Raw genomic sequence first — 21,371 nt, 5'->3', positions numbered from 1 at the left:
GGCAAGCACCTTTACTTACTGAGCCCATGTTGTCGTTCCTCGTCAACCTTTTTGACCTGTACATTGAGAGGACCAATGGATTAACACACTGGCTTGCTTTAAAAATTAAAGTTGTGCTGAGAAGTTAACGCAGATGATAAGATGCTGCTGCACAGGCCTAGGGACCAAGATCCAAATAAAAAAGCCAGGTGTGATGTAGCATGCTTGCAACCCAAGCCCTGGGTGGTAGAAGTGGGTGGGTGCCCACAGCTCCCTGGTCAGCCAGCCCACCCTAGTCAGCAGACTGGGTCAGTGAGAATACCTTCTCTCAAAGCAAGGTGGGTGGCCTCTGAGAGGTGACACCACAGGGCACACATGCACACCTGTGCAGGCTCACGTTTGGCACACACACACACACACACACACACACACACACACTCTTGTGCAGCATTCAAGACAGAGCCTGCACGGAGGGCACTCAGCAGTGTCAGGTGTGTGACCCTTCTGGTTAGAGAAGGAGGACAAAGTTCAGGGTTAACTTTCCACAGCAGCCAACCCCTGGCATCCTCCAGGAGGAAGCCCATTCTCGGCAGGGGTCACTTTACCTGTTTGTGAAGTGGGAAGCCAAGGACATGGTGTTTCCCCAGCAGCCTGTGGTCCAACTCCTTGGCAGCTAGTGGTATCTAGGGCAGCCTTAGGGCAGGTGTTTAATATTCTGTCTCTAGCGCTGAAAGCCATTGAGTTCTGGATCCTCTGACTATAGCAAACACAATGTTGACTTTCTGATGGAAGCAGGCCTGGTTAGGGCCCCATAAGCTGCTCACCATAGAAGGTACTGAAAAAACAGCTCTGACCTCAGTGGCTGGAAGCCCCTCCAACTAACTGGTTAAACTGCTGGATCCCATTACCGGCAGGAAGGCAACTCTTGGCCCTTGTGAAGCCTGGTGGTCACGTGACAGTTTTATGTCCCAGGTGCTGTGCTCTGAATGGGAACTTGTGAGCAATGCAACTTCTATGTCTCTTTAGGGATTCCTAGAGGAAGCTGAGAGAGGAGGTTCATTTCCCTTCCCAGCCTCCCGACACTGTGAGAAACAGCACCCCACCCCCCCACCCCCGCGCGCACACGCACGCATGCATGCAGACTGGCAGAGCACCTTGAGTTACAGGCTAACTGTTCATTCAGCAGGTGCCTTGGGGAAGGTTATCTGATTGTTCCAGCTCTGCCCAGAAACCTGAGCTGCAGCATTTCCAGGGGCTGCTGGGAAAGGCCGCCTCACGATAAATCCCCTTCGTGTTTAACTGACCAGAACACAGGACAGATTTCCTAGTTCAGAGCCCAGAGTGAGCTGCTTTGCCTGAAAACTGATCTGGAAGGAAGTCGTTAGCCCAGGAAATGGAAGAAGTCGCCTGAATGTTCTGAGCTGAAATGGTTCACTGCACACTGGACTTCACTGTCCTTTCCTGGTTTTGTAAGGAAAGCGCTGCCCCCCAGCCCCTGCCGCTCGGTCTCTCTCTGTCTCTCCCTTCTTTTCTCCCTCTCTCTGTGTGTGTGTGTGCACAGTCACACATGTACATTGTGTGTGTATAGGCCCAAAGAGAACTTCAGGATATCTTTTGAGACAGTCTCTCATTGGCCTGTAGCTCCCCAAGGCTGGCCGGCCTGTGAGATCCCCCCCACCCCAGGAACTGTCTCTGCCTCCTCAGTTTAGGGATTACACACACACACACACACACACACACACACACACACGTTGCCATGCTTTGCTGTGTGGGTTCTGGGATCAAACTCAGTCCTTACATTTGCAAGGTAAATACTTCATTGACTGAGCTATCTTTCCAGCCTTGGTTTGATTTTTTTTTTGAGACCGCAGCCCAGGCTTGTCTTGAACTTTGGGTCCCCCTGCCTCTGTCTCCAGGTGCTGGGCTGACAGTCATGGATAAGAACTTTTATTCTTTGTTCAGCAAAGATTTCTATTTATTTTGTCTACAAATTTCCCAAGTACTGTCTTCCCTTCAAAAGCCCTGCCCTCCATGTTAGCTCAGTTCTTGGTCTCTCAGGGTTGTCCACTCGGGATTTCTTTTCCCAGGGCCTCTCACTGGGGCTGGGCCTCACCAGTAGGCTGGGCTTGCTGGCCAGTGCTCCAAGGCTCCACCTTTCTCTGCCTCCCCAGCACCGAGGTGACAGGAGCGCGACAGCACATTTGATGTTTCTGTGTCAGCTCCTGGGCTCAAACTCAGGTCCTCGTGCTTGTGTGGCAGGCAAACGCTTGGTCTCCATCTCCTCAGCTTACAGCCACGTTGTTTAAGGGAGCACCCGGGTCTCCAAGAAGGGAAGCAGGCAGACAATCGTCAGAAATAATCTCCTTATTGTTGCTTTATTCTGAAGAAGTGGAGCCCTTAAGTTTGGCAAAGCAGGAGTGAGGGGCACTGCAGGAAGACTGGGGTGCTCAGGACCGAGATGTGGGGCAGTAAGCCCGATCCTCTGCACTTGCATGGTACACTTCATCTCCGGTTGGGGATATCTAACCTCAGCCATGGAGCCGTCCCTGTGGATTGGAATGAGAGGTGTGTGTTGGCTGCTGCGCCATAGTTAAAGACCTGAGAATTCCCGCTGGGGTGATGGGCCTGGAGTGAACCTTCCTGTCCTCTCTCCCTCACCGTGGCTAGTTGTTCAGTCTTTGGTCATCTCTGTTCCTCCCACAGGGGTCCTCATCCTGGGGACTAAGACAGGGTTCAGAGTCCCAGGAACAGAAAGAAGTTCAAGCTGGAAGCTGAGGCCTTACGCCTGCACACAGCCCCAGCTGCCACACGGGGGCACACTCCTTCCACTTGCTTTCCCTCTGCTGCATCTCCGAGACATCCCCCTCCTTTGTGGGTCTTATTAAAGAAGAGTTGATCCCCACCTTAAAGTCAGCTTCCCGTAAGAATCACGCCCTCCCCCATCTGCTTTCCCTCGGTGTCCTTCACAGCCGGTGAGCGTGTTACACTAACGTCTTTCCTAAGGCATCCCTCTTCTGTCCTGCCATCTGTCTGTCCCACAGTGGGCCTGGAGCCCCCGGAAGGGCAGGCAGAAGAGGTGCATTCTCCAGGGGACAATAAACTGTTGTTTTAAAGTCTGGCAAGGAGGAAGAATTTCTGTCGATGTTTTCTCTGTCACTGGGAGGCAACATTACCCTTGTATAGTTTTGGCACTTTTCAAAGCTTTTGTTAGATAGGAGCTAGGGCCAGCGGGACTGCAGGGAATCTCACACCCAGCACCTACGCTGTTCACCCCACGCCCAGCCCTGTCCCAGCCAGCCCAGGGGAGAGTCTACCTGCAGTTGTTTGTGTGAAACAGGGTCTCACTGTGCAGCTGAGACTGGCCTCAGACTCACAGCTTTCCTCCTGCCTCAGTCACCCAAGTGCTGGGATTCCATGTTGGAGCCACTGGGGCCCTTGCTTAGGGTCCCCGCCCCACCCCCTCCCCCATCTTCTAGGCTCTCCTCCAGGGCTGGCTCTTCTTGCCACTCCCCACCCCACCACCTGACGCTTCTCTGAGCTCTCTCTCCTCTGCTTTCACCTTGAATGGAACGAGTTGACCAGAGACCAGCCCAGCCTCAGGCTGATGGAGACCTGGTGGGGTCACTGAGACAGCCATTCCACAGAGTGGGCTCTCTCCGCGCTCAGATGTTTCAGGAAGTGGGAATGTCTCTGGACATCCTCTAATGAACAGCCCTGGGTGTTAGAAATACTTTCCTAACACGAGCTCTCGATCAAGCCAAATCAAAACAAGCGAAATTAAGAGATATCCAGGTTTAATGGGAGTTCTGTGCTCTCAGGTGGCCCTGAGGGGAAACCAGGAAGCCATGCAAACGCACCACCTGGAGGAAGAAAAGGAAACCACGTGTTCCTCTTTAGGGAGTTCACTTAAATATTCTTGGGCGTGGTCCTGACCTCCCCCCAACCAGGGAGGGGTCAGGACCTGGCCTGCTGGGATTTGGAGTCCAGAGTGCTTACTCTCAGGGTCAGGGGGCTAGGATAGATGCAAAGGGCTGGGGCCTAAGATCCCAACTTAACACTGGGACCTAACACTCATTAGCGCAGTAGAGAGCATTGGTCTCGTGATCCCTTACCGCTACAGCCACCACAGCCCTAGAGGAGGAGCATAGGCAGCTCCTTCTGAGGTAGGGTTTTGCCTATCACAGATGTCCCTCCAGGCTGCAGAAGAGCCAGCACAGGTGACACTGTATGTCTGTGATAAGGGCTCAGCCAACACCAGTGAAAGAGGTCCCTTGAGGGGGAAGCTGCCCTACTGTTTGAGTCTGCGCAATGAGACAAATGCAGGCTTGACCCTCCTCTCATCCGCCGCCAGAGCCAAGGCCTTATCTAGGAAAGGCTGGCAGCCATCTTGCTACCTGTCAAGTTCCCCATCAATGGGAGGCAACAGAGACCAGAACGTCTCACCAAGTGTCTGATTAGGGGACTCAACAGGACATTTCTGTCTAGTCTACCCTAGTTCTCCTGTTCCCCCAGGAGGGAAACACCTCTCTTGTCCAGGTGTAGGATCCATAGGGGGAGAACAATGCCAGCAAAGTCCGGGTAGTCAGCAGAACAGCTGTGGTTTAGCTCCACTTCTGTTTATTCTAGAACTCACCTAAGGCTGGGCGTGGTGGCGTGCAACTTTAATCCCAGTACTCAGGAGGCCAAGGCAGGGGAAATCTGTGAGTTTGAGGCTAGCCTGGTCTACGTAGTGAATTTCAGGACAGCCAGGGTTACACAGTGAGACCCTGCATCAACAAACAAACAAACAAACAAAAGAACAAAAAAAAAAACCAACCCTTAGATTCTAACATAAGGTATTTAAACTATCTACTTACAAAAGCTATTTGTTTACTTACTTTAAAAGTCATTTTGGTTAATTTATTTTGGGGAAGTGTGAAGAGGTCAGGGGGCAGGAAGCGGCTAGTTTTTCCCCTTCTACCATGAAGGGCCTGGAGATCTAAACAAGCGGTTTTACTCGCTAAGCCATCCGCCTGGCCAATATTTATTTTGGAGACAGGGTCTCGTGTATCCCAGGCCAGCCTGGCACTCACTATGTAGTCCAGGATGGCCTGGAACTTCTGAAACTTCTCAGTCCACATTCATAGTGCTGGGATTATAGGTGTGTGCCACGCCAGTCTGCCCATGCAACAATGAGAAGTGAACCCACAGCTTTGTGTGCCAGGCTAATACTGTGCGTGTCAGGTAATACTCTACTCCCTGAGCCCCAGCCCTAACCCAGTGCTAAGGATGCTATTTTGCAATAAAAGCATGCTTAATAATACGGGGGAATCAAGTCCATGTGTGGCCCCTCCTTAGAGCCCTGCTTGGCAGAAGATTGGCAAGCGTGCCTCTAGCAGAGCTGTTTCTGACCTGGCACGGTAGTAACCAGCCAGAGAGGCTGTCTACTTGCTCCCCATGCAGGGGTGTGGGTCTCTCCTGACTCCTGCTCCTGTGTCAGCAGACATGACTTCCATCGCCTGCAATGTAATCTAGTTAGTTTCTCAGCTCCAGGGCAGCTCTCACACATCGAGTCTCCGAGTCTCTGCCCCTCTCCTCTCAAGGAACTTTCATTTCTGTTTTGTGTCACTCCAAAGTTCCAGACCGTGCCACTCAGAGGTGTGCACGCATACCAGTGAAGTCCTGGTGGAAAGCAGCCTTGATCAATCTAATTGATCGGCCCATGAATGGCAGGTGTGATGAGCGGGCCAGCAAGAAGGAAAGTGTGCGCGGGGGAGCAGTCATTCCAAATAACGTAGGGGCAGTGTGTGAGTGAATGGGCTCACTACTGTGACCAATACCCGATGGTGGCCAGTTGACAGAGGAAGGATCAGCTCCAGCTCATGGAACCAGGGGGAGCTGTCCGTCATGCTAGGAAAGACAGTGCAGAAGTGGTCCTCACATTCCTATGGGTCAGGAAACAGACTGGACTGGAAGCAGGGCTGCGCTATAACCTTCAGATTCTGCCCTCAATGGCTTACTTCCCTCCAGCAAGGCCCTACCTCCTGAAGGTTTCACAGCCTCCTGAAACAGCGCCACCAGCTGGGGGCCGAGTGTTCAAACAGGAGGCTTTGAGAGACGGTTTTCTATTCCCACAGTAACAGGTGGATCAGCTGTTTAGAGCACACACAGGTCTTGCAGATGATGAGAGCTTCATTTCCAGACCATAATACACTGGGGTTTAGAGTTTTGGACTCTGCGGTGTTGACTTAACCTGGAGTGCTCTTGACATGGTTCTCAGTAAGGAAGGCTTTACTGAATCATCCTTGCAATCCCAAATTGCATTGTACAAATATAGAGGGTTCGCACGTGTGTGTCTGGGTGTATAGTAAGTCAGTGTGCTTGTGAACACAGAAGTCAGGAAAGAGAAGAAGAGAAAGGTCATGGAGTGTGCTGAATAGTAGGGGTTAGAGGTCAGATCTCATAGAGGTTAGAGGTCAGATTTTATCACCGGCACACCTGCATCCCTCTCTCAGCACAGTTTGGGCTGCAGGCTCTTGTATGACTGACTCCTCTATTAGCATACGATCTCAGCTATTTGGATAAAATGGGGGCAACATTTGTAGGAATTCCCTTAGAACCAACCATGGGGTAAGCAGACCAATAATGTCTCCTGGAATGTAGGCACCTTGCTGGGAAGCTACATGGAGTATGTCTTAGTTTCTGCTTTCTGAGCTGAAGCAAGGGCTGAGGCTTGAAGAGATGGTTCAGCTGCTGAGAACACTTAGTATTCATGCTAAGAACCTGAGTACGGTTCCTAACACCAGCACCAGACAATCCATAACTACCTATGGCTCTAGGAGATCTGGCATTCTCTTCTGGCCTTCATGGGCACCACATGCATGTGGTTCATGTACACATAAATAGACACACACATATAAATAAGATTTAAAAGAGCTTAATTAAGTCTTATCAACCCACATATTATTTAAGATACCAAGAATATTCAGATAGAGACTTAAGCCATTTCACAAAGGCCACTTTTCCGATGACCTTCCTGCTACCACAGAGGTGTTTCTTGTGTGTAAACTTTGCGGTGTCCGCAGGAGTGATGCAGACAGAATGCTGGGCTTGGGGAGCCAGCATAATGTCATAGTTCCTTTTCCCATTTCTGTGATCAAGCATCCTGCAAAAGCAACTCAAGGAAGGAAGGGTTGCCTTGACTCAGTTTGAGGGTATGCTCCTTCATGGTCAGGAAAGCGTGATTGCAGGAGTCATGAGACATTCAGAGTCAGGAAGTAGAGAGAAGTAAATGCTGGTGTTCACCTTACTTCTTTTCTTTATTCAGTTCAAGATGTTGAGTATCGCAGGCATACTCAGGGTGTGTTTTCCCACCTGGCTTAGCCCAATCCAGTCACTCCCTCACAGACATGCCCAGAGGATGTGGGATTCCACTCTGTATGCTGTGGTTACCACTAATGAATAAAGAAAGCTGGCTTGAGCCTATAGCTGGGCAGAACAGAGCTAGGCGGGGAAAACTAAACTGAATGCTGGGAGAAAGAAGGCAGAGCCAAGTGAGAAGCCATATAGCCCTGCCAGAGACAGATGCCAGAACTTTATACCTGGTAAGCCACAGCCACATGGTGATTCACAGATTAATGGAGATCGGTTAACTTAGGATATAAGAACAAGCTAGAAATATGCTTTAGCTATTGGCCAAACAGTATTGCGATTAATACAGATTTCTGTGTGGTTAGTTTGGGTCTGAGCTGCTGGCTGGTCGGGAAATGAACTAGCAGCCTCTTACTACACCCAGAAGTGTGTCTCTTAGGTGAGTCTAAACCCTGCCAAGTTCACAGTTAATGTTGGAGGCTTTGTGCCTACAGTTAGCCTCCCGTGCAGAATTTTTAGCTCTTTATAGAGAAAATAAGGATCAGGACCCAGACAGTCCCTTCCCGTGCTGGACATCTCCACCCTCCTCGCGTTTCTGGACAAGAAATAAATGCATCCCAATGCAAGATGCTCACCAAAAGATTGTTCTCCCCCATTCTCAGAGAGATTCTCCTCAGCTCCTCCAGTACCACCACGTCAGACAGCCCAGATCCGTCCTCGGGGGACCCCGCAGTCAGTGCCCTTCAGCAGCAGCTGCTGCTCATGGTGGCTCGAAGGACACAGTCGGAAACCCCACGGGTATGTATGCACCAGTATTGCTGTGAGCGGCTGCTGTGAAAGCTTTGGGTGTGCGCACGTACCTCTGTGTGTGTGTGCATGTGCCTCTCTGTGTGTGTGCAGACATGTGTGCACCAGTATTGCTGTAAGTGGCTGGTGTGAGAGCCTTGGGTGTGTGCATGTGCACGTGCCTCTGTGTGTGTGCGTACATGTGTGTGCAGTGTGCATGTGTGTGTGTACATGTGTGTGTATGTGCATGGACGTGTGACATGCATGCATACATATGTGTTCATATTGGAGGATATATGTGCGGATGCAGGTATACATATGAGCTTGTGTGTTTGGAGTCTGGAGGACAGTCTCAGGTGTCAAACTTGGAGTCATCCTCAGGAACACCGTCAATCTCCCTTGAGACAGGTCTCTCATCAGCCCAGAATGCTCCAAGTAAACCAGGCTGGCTGACTAGCAAACCCCAGGGATCCACCCGTCTCTGCCTCCCAGTGCTGGGATTTACAGATGTTCACCACTCATGCCTGCTTTTTTTTTCACATGGGCTCTGGGAGTCAAACGCAAGTGTCCTGCTGGCGTGATGAACATTTCGCTGACCAAGTCACCTCCCCAGCCCCAGCAGCAGGTCTTAAGGCCTGTCTCTCCTCGTGAGTCAGAGCTCACCCTGAGTTTCCCATGAATCTTCATTAGAGGGTTGTCTGAACGATGGAAAGACCAAAGACCTGGCAGACAACCCTCTGTAAATGTTACTGCGTTCTGCTGTCTCAACCACATTCCCAAATGCAATAGAAATCCCTTCATATTGTCATAGTGACCTTCGGTTGTTTGGATGCATGGACGTCTCAAGAGCATAGATGTCTCTTCTGGCTTACCCCACCTGGTTTCAAAAATAACTGCTTTTTAAAACAATATGATAACTTTGTATTTACTGACTAATAATACGAAGCTTCTCAAATATTTAATTTGGAAGAGTTTTTTTTGTTGTTGCTATTGGTTTGGGTGATGTCAAGGATATCAAACATGAAACCTTCTGTTATTTTACTAAGACATTCTTTGCTAACGTTCGCTTAGTAATCCAGGCAAGCTTTAAAGAGGCTCGAGGGAGCCAGAGCGAGGATTCCCAGGCAGCAGCATCAGGGAAAGCTGGACACAGACAGAGGCCTGCCTATGAGCTGCAATGGCTGCCTGGGCCTTAGGGAGTAGGGGACAGGGAAGGCTTTTTAGGGGAAGGAATTCCTGGAGTTGACTTCCAAGAAGAGTGAACTTCCTCTGGCTCAGACTTAGTAGAGAGGATTACAGATGGGATAAGCTCAAGTTCATGTGAAATTTCTTAGCTTCCATGTTTGCCTTCCTCCTGGCAATGCTTCCATTCCTTCTAAAGTGCCTTGCCTTTGCAAAATTAATATGGTTTTATATTTGGTTTTTAAGATGGCTTTGTAAAAATTTCTCGAAGAAGTCATATAATACCCTATTGGCACTGAGGACAGACAGTTCTCAAAAGAAGAAACACAAATGACCAAAAATGATTTTACCATGTGTTCAACATCCCTAGTCATCAAAATAAAACTGCTCTGAGACCCTCCTCACCACAGTCAGGATGGCCGCCAGGAAACGTGGCAAGGCTTCCCTGCTGGTGGGCGTGCAAACGAGGGCACACGTACGGGATTTCACTGTGGAATTCCCTTTAAAATTAGAAGTAGGGGCTGGAGAGAAGTCTCAGCATCTAAGAACACACACTGCTTCTGCGTAGGATACATGTGCAGTTCCCAGCATCCATGGCTTCCGACCTCCTGTAACTCCAGCTCCAGGGCGTTTGATGCTCCCACCTGCAGAAACTTTTACATACCCGCCCCACTCCACCCATGCCCCCCCCCCCCACACCTCTAACTAACACTGAACATTTTAAAAAGAGCACTCATTTCTGTTGTGGGCATGGACCCAAAGGACTCCACATCCCACCACAGAGACACTTGCTCATCCCTGTTTATCGCTGCTCTGTTGACAGCAGCTGGGAACAGAACAACTGAGGTGTCCATCAAGAGATAATGACAATGTGGTACACACATACAATAGGGTTTTATGTATCTATAAAAAAGTGAAATTTTCAAGAAAATGGATGGAAATAACTAGACTCAAAGACAAGAATAACACATTTTCTCTCATAAGCAAATTCCAGTGTCTAATATTTAGATGTGTGTATGTGTGTGTGGGGGGGTATTAGTCATGAAACTAAAGGACAGCATGGGAGGGACCAAACAGGTGATAAGGAAGGACTGGGGGTCACCAGAAGAACCAATAGGACACGAAGAGGAGAAGAATAGGGGAGGAAGGAAGAAATGAGGCGTGAGGGAAAACCACTGAAGATCACGTTGTTGGATATGCTAAAAGGATATTCAATACCTTGTATGCTAACTTAAAAAAATAAATCAATGATGGATGACTCAGTGGTTAGGAGCACTGGCTCCTCTTACAGATGACCTGGATTTGATTCCTAGCACCCATATGGTCTCTCACAACTGCCTTTCTCCAATTCCACAGGCACCCGGCATACACAGAGTGCACAAATATACAGGCAGGTAAAACACCCAAACACATACAATAAAAATAAATAAATTTAGTATGGCGGATGTGGGTGCAGCTTCTGCCTGGCTCTGCCCCACTTACCATCAGAGATTGCACCCTTTCCTCCTTCCCCGAAGACCACGCACCACACAGCGTCTCCCGTTCAACTTGTTTCTTTGAGGTCACCCATCTTTCCTGGACCTCTGAGGCCCTCGGACCTTGGCTGTGGGCTTTTGTCATGAGCAGGTCCTAGATAGGTCTGTGAGCTCTTTCGGCTGCACCTCAGGGCCTGTGCTCGGCTCTCACCGCAGCCCCGGTGCAGGCAGCCTCTGCAGAATGTGTACTCTGAGAAACTTGGTCCCTCCCAACCCAGGCCTGCACAGGTTCTCTCCTTCTTACACGCCCAGAAGATTCCCCAATTACATTGAAACAGCTTGGGAAGGTGGAAGAGCTGGAGGTGAAGGGACCTTTGAGGATGTTGGAGGCACTAACAAGCCTCAGAGGCATCCTGGCTCCAGCAGAAACTCAAGGCTGAACAGAGATTGCAAAGATTGATTAGACACCGTTATAAGTGACCTTTGTTTCACTCTTAAGTGGGGCTTGCAAGATGGCTTAGGTGGTAAAGGCTCACACAGCAAAGCCAGAGGACCTGAGTTCAATTCCCAGGACCCATATCATGGAAGGAGAGAAGCAACTCTCACAAGTTGTCCTCTGACCTCTGCACACACATTCCGTGGTGCACATACACATAAGTATAATTAAAGACAGAACCTGTGAGTATACAGTCACATAAAATACTAATTTACCATAGTTTTATTGTTACTCAGCCAAATCCATTGAGATGTTTCTGTCTGATTGAGTTGGGGTTTCTATTGCTGTGAAGAGACTCTGTGACTGCGGCAATTCTCATAAAGGAAAACATTTAATTGGGGGTTGGCTTACAGTTTCAGAGGTTTAGTCCGTTATCATCACGGCTAGGAGCATGGCAGCATGCAGGCAGGCAGACGTGGTACTGGAGAAGGAGGTGAGAATTCTAATTCTGGACCAGCAGGCAGCAGGAAGAGAGGGACGCTGGGTCTGGCTTGAGCTTCCGAAACCTCAAAGCTCCACCCCTTGTCCCCCAGTGACACCCTTCCTCCAAAAAGACCCAACCTACTCCAACAAGGTCACACCCCTTAATAGCGCCACTCCCTATGGACCTACAGGGGCCATTTTTATTCAAACCAACACACTGTCTTTTCTGTTTTAAGTTAAATATAACACGCTTGCATTTTGTGGTTTTGTTCCACGAATAAAGGCTGCTATTCGGCCTCCTGCTGAATATGTACATTTGTACATTTGCACATTTGTAAAAGGATCGTATGAGGTTGGGGGAAGCAATTTTTAAAGTTCTATTCTTTTTTGTTTGTTTGGTTGGTTTTGGCTTTTGATTTTTGAAGGCAGGGCTTCTCTGTGTAGCCCTGGCTGCCCTGGAACTCACTCTGTAGATCAGGCTGGCTTCAGACTTCTGCTCCCTTCAGCTACACATGTGTGGAGCCCCAGGCTCAGTCCATTTCCCGTGGGGTCTTTTAGTTCCTCCTAGCCTTGGCCAGGACACGCAGCACCCCTGGACCCCACGTCACCAGAACAGCACACTGCGTCACCGGTGCATGTGTTTCTTGCCCCTGCTGTCGCAGTGAACACCGAGGCTAAGACCCTGGAGCGTGAGGTTTGCTGCAAAGTCAGGTCCGTGGCCGTCTGCACAAATTCCTGCTGATGCAGCACCAGGTGGTTTCCAAGATGGCACCGTGTCTTGAAATAGACCTGGGCTGGTTTGTTTTACATCAACCTGACACAAGCTAGAATCACCTGAGAGGAGGGAGCCTCAACTGAGAAAATGCCTCCGTTAGATTGCGCTGTAGGCGAACCTGTAGGACATTTTCTCATTTAGTGATCAATAGGGGAGGGCCTAGCCCATTGTGGGTAGGACTGGGCTGGTGGTTCTGGGTTCTGTAGAAAAGCAGGCTGAGCAAAACCATGGGAGCAAGCCAATAAGCAGCATCCCCCAGGGCCTCTGTATCAGCTCCTGCCTCCAGGTTGCTGCCACTGGGTTCCTGCCTTGTATGAATTCTTGTCCTTACTTACTTTGATGATAAGTGTATGCAGAATAAGCCCTTTCCTCCCAAACTTTCTTTCTTGGTCATGTGCTTCATCACAGCAGTAGAAGCCCTAAGACAAGAACCCAGATCACATGTCGCTCCAAGAGTCTCAGCCCCACTGCATGTCCTGCCCTTAGCTCCTGAGTATTATCCTTGGGACAGGGTGGCTTTCCTTTCCCATGCCTTATATATGCATCAGGACGTTATGTTCAGGGTAGCATCCTGGTCCTTAAGCTGAGTTACCAAGTCCACCTTGATGCTGCAGGGAAGGCAGAGTCTGCAGGGGTCTGGGGAGGAGCATCTGGGCCTCTCTGAACACATACTAGGTTCTTAGATAGCAGCAACTGTCCTTGAAATTGATGATTGCAAGTCCCAAACTCACCCAGGGTGTGTGTGTGTGTGTGTGTGTGTGTGTGTGTGTGTATGCGTGTATGTGTATGTATGTGTGTATGTGTGTGTGTGGGGTGGGGAGTCTGACAGCCTATGGGCCCTAGCATAGGCTGGCATGGTTTTTGTTTATTTCTGTGTCGCTCCTGCCTTGGATTTTGATCTGTGTGATTCTTTGAGACGCCCATTGAAGCTCACGCTTCCAGATTAAAGTGTATTTTTGTTTCTGCTAGGTGTGAAGAGATGCTTTAAGGTAAATTCTCTGAGGGATTTGGAGCATCCACATAGTGTGAATAAGGGCTACAAACCTGCAGGGGTGGGAGGAGGGGCCCCAGGGGTCCCAAAGCCTCAGGAGAGCTGTGGATTTCGTCTCCCCCACACCCAGCCTGAGGCAGGCACTCTTCCATGCAGCCCCCTGGTGAACTGACCACAAAGTAGATGTAGTTCACTGAATGCTGGGGTTCCAGACTTCTGGGATGGCCTTCTGCTTAGTTTCCTATTCCAAACTCCTGTTCCTCACGAGGTCACTATGTGGTCACCCCCTCTGCTTCCTGCTTCATTTTTAAGTCTTTTCTAGATGCAGACTCTGAAGAACTAGCATACATGTATGTGTGCGCGCGCGCACACACACACACAAGTGCACCCACCTACACACACACTCAGACACACACACATGCACCCACATACTCTCGCGCACACACAGGTGCACCCACCTACACTCACACACTCAAATACACACACACGTGTACCCACATAAACTCATACACACACACATGCACCCACATACACTCACACACACATATGCACCCACATACACTCACACACATAAGTGCAACCACCTACAGTCACACATACACACTCAGACACACTCACACAATGCACCCACATGCACTCTCTCTCACACACACAGGTGCATCCATCTATACTTAAACACACACATCCACCTGCACTCACATACTCAGACACACACACACACACATGCATTCACATACACAAACACTCAGATACACACACATATGCGCCTACATACGCTCACACACACACAAGTACACCCACCTATACTCTCATGCACACACACACACACGTGCACCCACATGCACTCACACACACACAGGTGTACCCACCTATAGTCACACACACACACACACACACTCAGACACACACACAAGTGTTTGTGCTCACGCATGCTCATATGTGCAGAGGCCAGAGGTCAATCTCAGCTGTGGTTAACCAGTCATTCTCTAGTTTTTGAACAGGGTCTCTCTGTGGCCTGGCACTCACCAAGTAATCTAAACTGTCTGATCAATGAGCCTCAGCCATCCGTTGGCACCTCCACCCTGCTGGGGTTACAGGCACACACCATCATGACTGACTTTTTACATATGGGGCGCAAACTTGGGTCTTCACACTTCTGCAGCAAACACCTTGCTGACTGAGCATTTGAAGTAAAATTCAGCTATTTTCTGCAATATTATATTTAATAACAATTTAAAAATTAAGTCACTTAAAATATTTCCCTTTGACTCTTGTCTTACACAATAATTATTTCCCAGGCATGCCTTAACTTAATGAACAAGTGTTTTAAATGGCGAGTGCCAGGATCTCGGCGACAGCATCTTCATGAAATTGGTGTAATTTAATCATTATTCATGTCTTAGACTGGGCCTTTTAAGCAAAATAGTTTGGTTTCAGAATTTGATCATGTTTTTTGTGTCTTGGTTTAGATGTTGTTTCAGTACTAGAGTTAACTCAGGGCTTCAGAGCCTCTGAACTGGACAGTTATGGGGCTCTATGAGGGTGCTAGGCACTGAACCCCAATCCTGCAAGAACAGACAACACTTTTAGCCGCTGAGCCCTCTCTGCAGCCCACCCCCCCCACCCCGCCCTCGTGCTTTTAAACTATGAGATGTTTCTGTGACAAGGGCATATCACAGTAACCCTCTTTTCTGCCTCTCGTCTGTTCTGTTTCTGGGGTGCGAAGCATGTGAGCCAGGACCTGGAAGACTCATCGCGTTCCTCGGCGCCAGGAAGGTTTAACCGAGAGCAGTTTTACAAATTCATCATTTTCCCGGGGAAGTGGATAAAAGTCTGGTATGACCGACTCACCTTGTTGGCGCTACTGGATCGGTAAGCGCTCAGGCAGGCATGGGCGTGGCCAGAAGACAAGGGAAGACACCAGGGCGCATGCTCATACTCCACCGCCCCTAGAATGTGCATGGCTGCTTGCTAAGGTTCCCTGGATTGTCTCCAGCCTACACCCCACTTTCCTGTGAACCCCAGAGGCTTAGACATTGGATTTCACAGTTGCCATGGGAAGCAATGATTGGACAGGATGGAGTAGCTTACGGGCTTGCCTGGGGAACAGTCTGCTCTGGTCTGCTCATGCCCGGCCCTGTTCTAGTAGCTATGTTCAGTTTCCGGAGCAGGAGGCCGGTCTTGCCTGGCCAGCTGTGGCCCTGGGACAGACGGGAGGAAAAGTGGGGTGGTGTTTACCTGTCCTCTGCACAGCTTGGGTTCCTGCTTCTCTCTCCCCTCTGCTGTACACCAAGTTGATGCTGCTCTCCTTTAGGCCCTTCCCTCGTTGCCCCCTAGAATAAAACGCTTTGTGGCTGAAGATATGGAGCCTGGGTAGGCATGGCAGGGAGGTTCCAGTTTGCTATGGTAATGAAGATAATCTTAGAGTGGGGACTGCCTGTTTGTGGGCTCCCCTGTCAGAACTGGGGAGGGGGACACAATATTAGGGTTTTCAGAGGCTGTGGTTCTGGTGGGGATTGGTTTAAAAATTGATGGTATGCTCGCTAATGCTCACACAGCAGGGTCTGTTCAGAGCTCAGTGCCAGCCTCTGGGGCAGTGGCAGGGCTATCTAGCTGCTGTCTGTCCCCCAGTGACTACTTGTTACCGTAACGGTGTGGTCGTGTCTTAAATGGTGTGATCACAAGCAGAAGAAAAAAACCCGTCAAAAACCAATAGTCTTGCAAAATTACAGCAGTAAATTTCAGCACCCACAAGTCAGGGAATAATGTTGTAATAACAATACAGTGTTACCGTAGGGCCTGCGCATGAGCAGAATGTGGAACACATGGCGGGAAATCCTAGATAATGTATTCTGGTAGATGAGGCCTTAAAAAAATACTACGTTATTTTTCTGTAGAAAGGAATAGGTTTTGTTAACAACCCCTCATATGAAAACAAATCTCTTTATAGGTGTGTGTGTGTGTGTGTGTGTGTGTGTGTGTTGCATGTACCCACGCCTGCCTGCCACAGTGCCCATGTAGAGGCCCGAGCACAACCCGCAGGCGTCATTTCTCTCCTTACACCGCGTGGGTCCCAGGGACTGAACATGAGGGCAGGCGCTTTCCCCGAGGGTTTGTGTATGACGACATCGGAGTTTTTATTTCCAAAGGTTTCCATAAGTTACCTCCAATACTTAGTGGGAGGTGTCGTTGAATCTCCCATGGGTGGGAAAGCTTGACCTGCGAGAGGGTAAAGCTGGAAGGAAGGAAGGAAGGATGTGTGATAGTCGGGCTGCCAGGCTTTCCAGGAAGGAGCTGAGCTGAGCTTGTGCACTGTGGGGACAGAGGTAGCCATACTGTGCACCCCTAGGCTGAGGCCCTCACCCTGTGCTGTGGACCCCATCCTCAACTCCTTTGTCTCCTGACATGGTTGCTTCCTGACACCCATGGCTGCAGCCTCCCCTTCACCTTTGGTCCCCCAGCCGTCCTTCTCAGGTGTTTGCAGCCACGCCCATGCTCCTGCCTCCCTCTTGTCTCCCGCCCCACCCTTACCCTTTCGGAAAGCACCCAAGCCTTACCTTCCGCTGTCTTGTTTGTCAGCATCTAAAATAAGAAGCTGTAATATCTGCTTTATCTCAGCATCTTGTTCATCCCTCCATCAATTGTTTGCTGGGTACCCGCCCCATGTCAGGCTTCTGCTGTGCACTGAGGTGTTAATGAATGCCACAGCCATGGTGTCTGCCTTCACAGGGAACAAGAGCAAACATAGCGGGTCCCAAAGCAGAGGACCCAGACACAGAGGGACACCACTAATGTCAGAAGTTGTGGCTACAGGACTAGGGAGATTGCTCAGTGGACAAAGCATGAGGACCTGAGTTCGGATCCGACATCCTCCTCTGGCCTCCATAGGCACCTGTACACACGTGTGCACACACCCATACATAGACACATGCATACACATAACTAAAAAATAAAGGATTTGTGATTGTCTCCAGGGACAAGGTAGCCAACTATCCCTACCTAGAACTGTTGGGACCAATTGGAGTCCTGGCCTCCAGCTGCTCTTCCCTGCAAGCGCCTTCTGATTAGAATTACTAAAAGCTGTGCCTTGCCTAGAGGATCAGAGGATGGGGTTTTCACCTGTTGGCCCACTTGACTGCTGGGTATTTAAGCCTCCATGATGCCATTAAAGAGAGGGCTTTGTACCAGTGATTGGAAGTCCGTGTGTCTGTCTGTCTCGTGTGTGTATTTCAACCTCCAGCCCCTTGCCTGAAGCTCGTGAACTGTATTATAGTGCATAGAGCGCAGACGAGGGCACGGTGCGCAGCATAGAACCATCACTGTTTAGTGGGTAAAGACAGATTGTACATGAGTAAACACTGCTCAGTTATGAAATGTACTTAGAATTCTCATGAAGGACCCATGTCTTTCCTCTGCCGCACCAACCACCCATCTCCATTTTGGCCAGGCCCCCAATGTCCTACCGTGCATTTGGTGTCCTGTCATGGTCACGTGCTTCTGAAGTCATGGTCCCATCCTTGCTCATTTTTTTTTTGTTTTTGTTTTTTTTTCTTTCTCATGGTTTATTTTTTTTATATTTAAAAATTTCCATCTCCTTCCCTCCTCCTCCCCCTCCCTCCGCTCCTCCTCCCCCTTCCCGCCCCTCCTTCTTCCCCTTCCCTCCCCTTCCCTCCACCCATACCTCCCCTCCCTCCCTCTCAAGGCCAAGGAGCCATCAGGGTTCCCCACTCTATGCTAAGTCCAAGGTCCTCCCAACTCCCCCCAGGTCCAGGAAGGTGATCGACCAAGCTGAGAAGGCTCCCACAGAGCCCGTCCATGCAGAAGAATCAGAGCCCAGCGCCAATGTCCTTTGCTTCTCAGTCAGCCCCGGCTGTTGGCCACATTCAGAGAGACGGGTTTGGTCGCATGATCCATCAGTCCCATTCCAACTGGAGTTGGTGATCTCCCTTTAGTTCTGTCCCACCGTCTCCCTTGCTCATCTTTTATAGCTAGCCTGTACCCTCCCGCAACCGATCGAATGATCCCTCAGTCCTTCCATGGCTGTCTGTAGTATTTTGGCTCGTTACCTTTCTTCCTCTTTCAGCCCCTCCCATTGTAGATCCCACCACCACCACCCTACCTTGGTTGGTTGACTTAGCTCATCAACCCCCCCTTTAACAACGCTCTAAAGGGCCCCTCACATGTTCTCACACCCTCTTGATAGGACCTCATGTCTGGATGAGGGCCCCACTGCATCTTCTATCTCATGGAGGACGCCATAACAAAATCACCCAGCAAGACTGTAGACTCACAGCTTACCCAGTGAGGCTCCCTGGAGGCTCCCTGGACTGTCCGGCTCGTGGTGGGGAGGGAGGATCATATCTCCCTCTGAAGCTTCCTGCTCCTGGAGTAGGGCAGCAAACCGACTTCAGGGGAGATCAGTCTGGAAACAGTTATCCCGATGTCAATGCACTCTTCCCCAGCCCTCGCTGAGAGTTGCCCATGGAGTTCTGAAACATTCCAGGCTGTGGTTGAAATCCCTGGCCGCCTCCTCCTAGGGAGGCCGGTGCAATGGCCAGGGAAGTCAGTGGGGTCCTGTGTCATTTATTCCAAGAACAAACACCGAGGGCCAGCATCAGAACCTTGTTGACCAGCACAAGACTGAATTGATGCAGGGGCTGGCACAGCACAGGCCCTCTGAGCTGGCTGTCAGTCAGTCTAGAGGTGAGTGCAGGAAAGCTTGCCTCACTAACGACAGGGGTGGAGGTCTCACTCCGTGCTTGTTTGTGTGCTTTGCACAGAACTGAAGATGTGAAGGAGAACGTGGTGGCGATTCTTCTCAGCGTTCTGGTTTCCCTCCTGGGCTTTCTGACGCTGAATCGTGGCTTCTGTAGAGACCTGTGGGTCCTGCTCTTCTGCCTCGTTATGGCCAGCTGCCAGTACTCCCTGCTCAAGGCAAGATCCCATCCTCTGTGTGGGGCAGGGTGGGAAATAGGGGGCAGGTGTGTGTGGGTATGTTGCTGTCACTAGCATAGCCTTGCAATCACAAGGTGACCCAGGCCCTCTGGTTTGTGTTTTAGAGCGTCCAACCTGACCCTGCCTCACCAATACACGTAAGTGCAGGCCCGTAGCTTGTCTCATCCGCTTGCATTGAAAACAGGGTGATGCCCACGTCTACTCAAAGGGTCACATTTGCTTCTGTGTCTGTATCTTGGATGCAGGAGTAGAAGCAGTGGATGGATACCCAAGTGCATGGCACAAAGCTCTGGCTGGATCTAAGTGCTTGGTGCATTGGCATTGGAGGAGGGGCAGCTCAGGCATGGGGCGGACCCTGTGTGATAGGTCACTTTTGTCCTCCAGGCTCTTATAGGAAAAGACACAGCTTGATCCACAGGCTGCCATCTGATGTCTGCCTTTGCTTCCCACTTATCCCCTTGCCTATCTTATGCTGAGCATCATGGTAGTCCTCTATATTTCCCACTTTCCTTATGTGCGAATAAAGCTGATTAACGTCGATGGGGATTGAATGAACATTGCATGTAAATTGCTTCTGACACTGGCTGACACCTAGCAATTGCTCCTCACGTGTTCTTAGTATGTAGTCATAAACTGTGTGTGTTCAAAAACACTCTTACATATATTTTGGGGGTAAGTTATAATCTGGTCACATATACATGATGGAGGGATTAAGTCAAGTTCATTCGTCTTGTCATATCATATACTTTTTCTGATGAGAATATTTACAGCTCACTCTCCTTGATTTCCAAGAGCACCCTATGTAATTATTAATAATAGCACCATCACTGTACTCTGTAACAGATCTACAAAACTTACTGACCCCCATGTGCCCGACTCTGTGTTCCCTCCTACCCGCCCTCCCTACCCGCTTCCTGTTCCCTAGCTCCTACCACTTTGCTCATTTTGCTGTGACTTAGACTTGGTCATTTTCCTCCAGTATTGGTCATTGGGGTCATCAGGTATTCCTCCTTCCATACCTGGCATGTTTCTCTTTGCACAATGTTCTCCACCAAGATCATTCCTGTTCACGCATGACAGGATTGCCCAGCTTTGCAAGGCTAAATGGTATTTCATGTGTGTGTGTGTATACATTATTATTATTTTATCTTTGTTTGCTTGGGGTTTTTTGGTTTATTTTGAGAAAGGGGTTCTCTGTGTATCCTGGCTGTCCTGAAACTCACTCTATAGACCAGGCTGGCCTCAAACTCAGAGCTCCACCAGCCTCTGCCCTCTGAGTGTTGGGATTAAAGTTGTGTGCCGCCACAACCTGGCTTGTATTTTTAAAAGTACTTATTTGTATGTATGTGTGCATCTATGTGAGTGTATGCAACATGTGTATACATGCCTGTGGAGGCCAGAAGAGGGCATCCAATCCTCTAGAGATGGAGTTCTAAGTAGTCGAATGGCCTGATGTGGGTGCTGGAAAGTGAACTCAGGTCCTCTGGAAGAGAAGCAAGAGCTCTTAACTGCTGAACCATCTTTCCAGCTTCTCTCTTTCTCCCCCCCCTCTCTGTACGTGTGTGTGTGTGCATGTGCGCATGTGCACACGAGTACACATGTGCATGACCAAGCACACACATGTGCAAGCAGACACTGCACTTTCACTTCCCAGCCGCCCAGACCCAGAAACTATATTAATTACAACACTCCTTGGCTAATGGCTTAGGCGTATTCCTACCTAGCTCTTAAATTTTAAATTAACCCCTTTCTCTTAATCTATGTATTGGCACAAGGCTGTGGCTTACCAGTAAGGTTCCAGTGTCTTTCTCCTTTGGCAGCCTCATGGCCTCTGCTTGACTCCACCTTCTTTCTACCTGCATTCAGTTTAGTTTTCCCACCTACCTATATTCTGCCCTGCTCTAGGCCAAAGCAGCTTCTTTATTAATCAATGGTAATAAAACATTCACAGCATACTGT

At 49.6% G+C, this 21,371-nt stretch overlaps 1 protein-coding gene across 2 annotated transcripts in view; it reads left to right on the top strand.

Annotated features, from left to right (window-relative positions):
* Pcnx2 (pecanex 2) overlaps positions 1-21,371 on the top strand; it is a 140,432-nt gene that overhangs the window by 24,608 nt on the left and 94,453 nt on the right. For both annotated transcript variants that reach the window (XM_038312855.1, XM_038312854.1), the window contains exons 9-12: positions 7,992-8,127; positions 15,184-15,329; positions 19,238-19,391; positions 19,517-19,549. In XM_038312855.1, coding sequence (XP_038168783.1) covers positions 7,992-8,127; positions 15,184-15,329; positions 19,238-19,391; positions 19,517-19,549 — 469 coding nt within the window. The remainder of the gene's footprint in view (positions 1-7,991; positions 8,128-15,183; positions 15,330-19,237; positions 19,392-19,516; positions 19,550-21,371) is intronic.

Source organism: Arvicola amphibius, chromosome 15 (genome assembly GCF_903992535.2).
Source record: "Arvicola amphibius chromosome 15, mArvAmp1.2, whole genome shotgun sequence".
NCBI classification, from domain to species: Eukaryota; Metazoa; Chordata; class Mammalia; order Rodentia; family Cricetidae; genus Arvicola; species Arvicola amphibius.
Note: the sequence above shows the minus strand (reverse complement) of the source record. Positions and strands in the feature narration are given on the sequence as shown.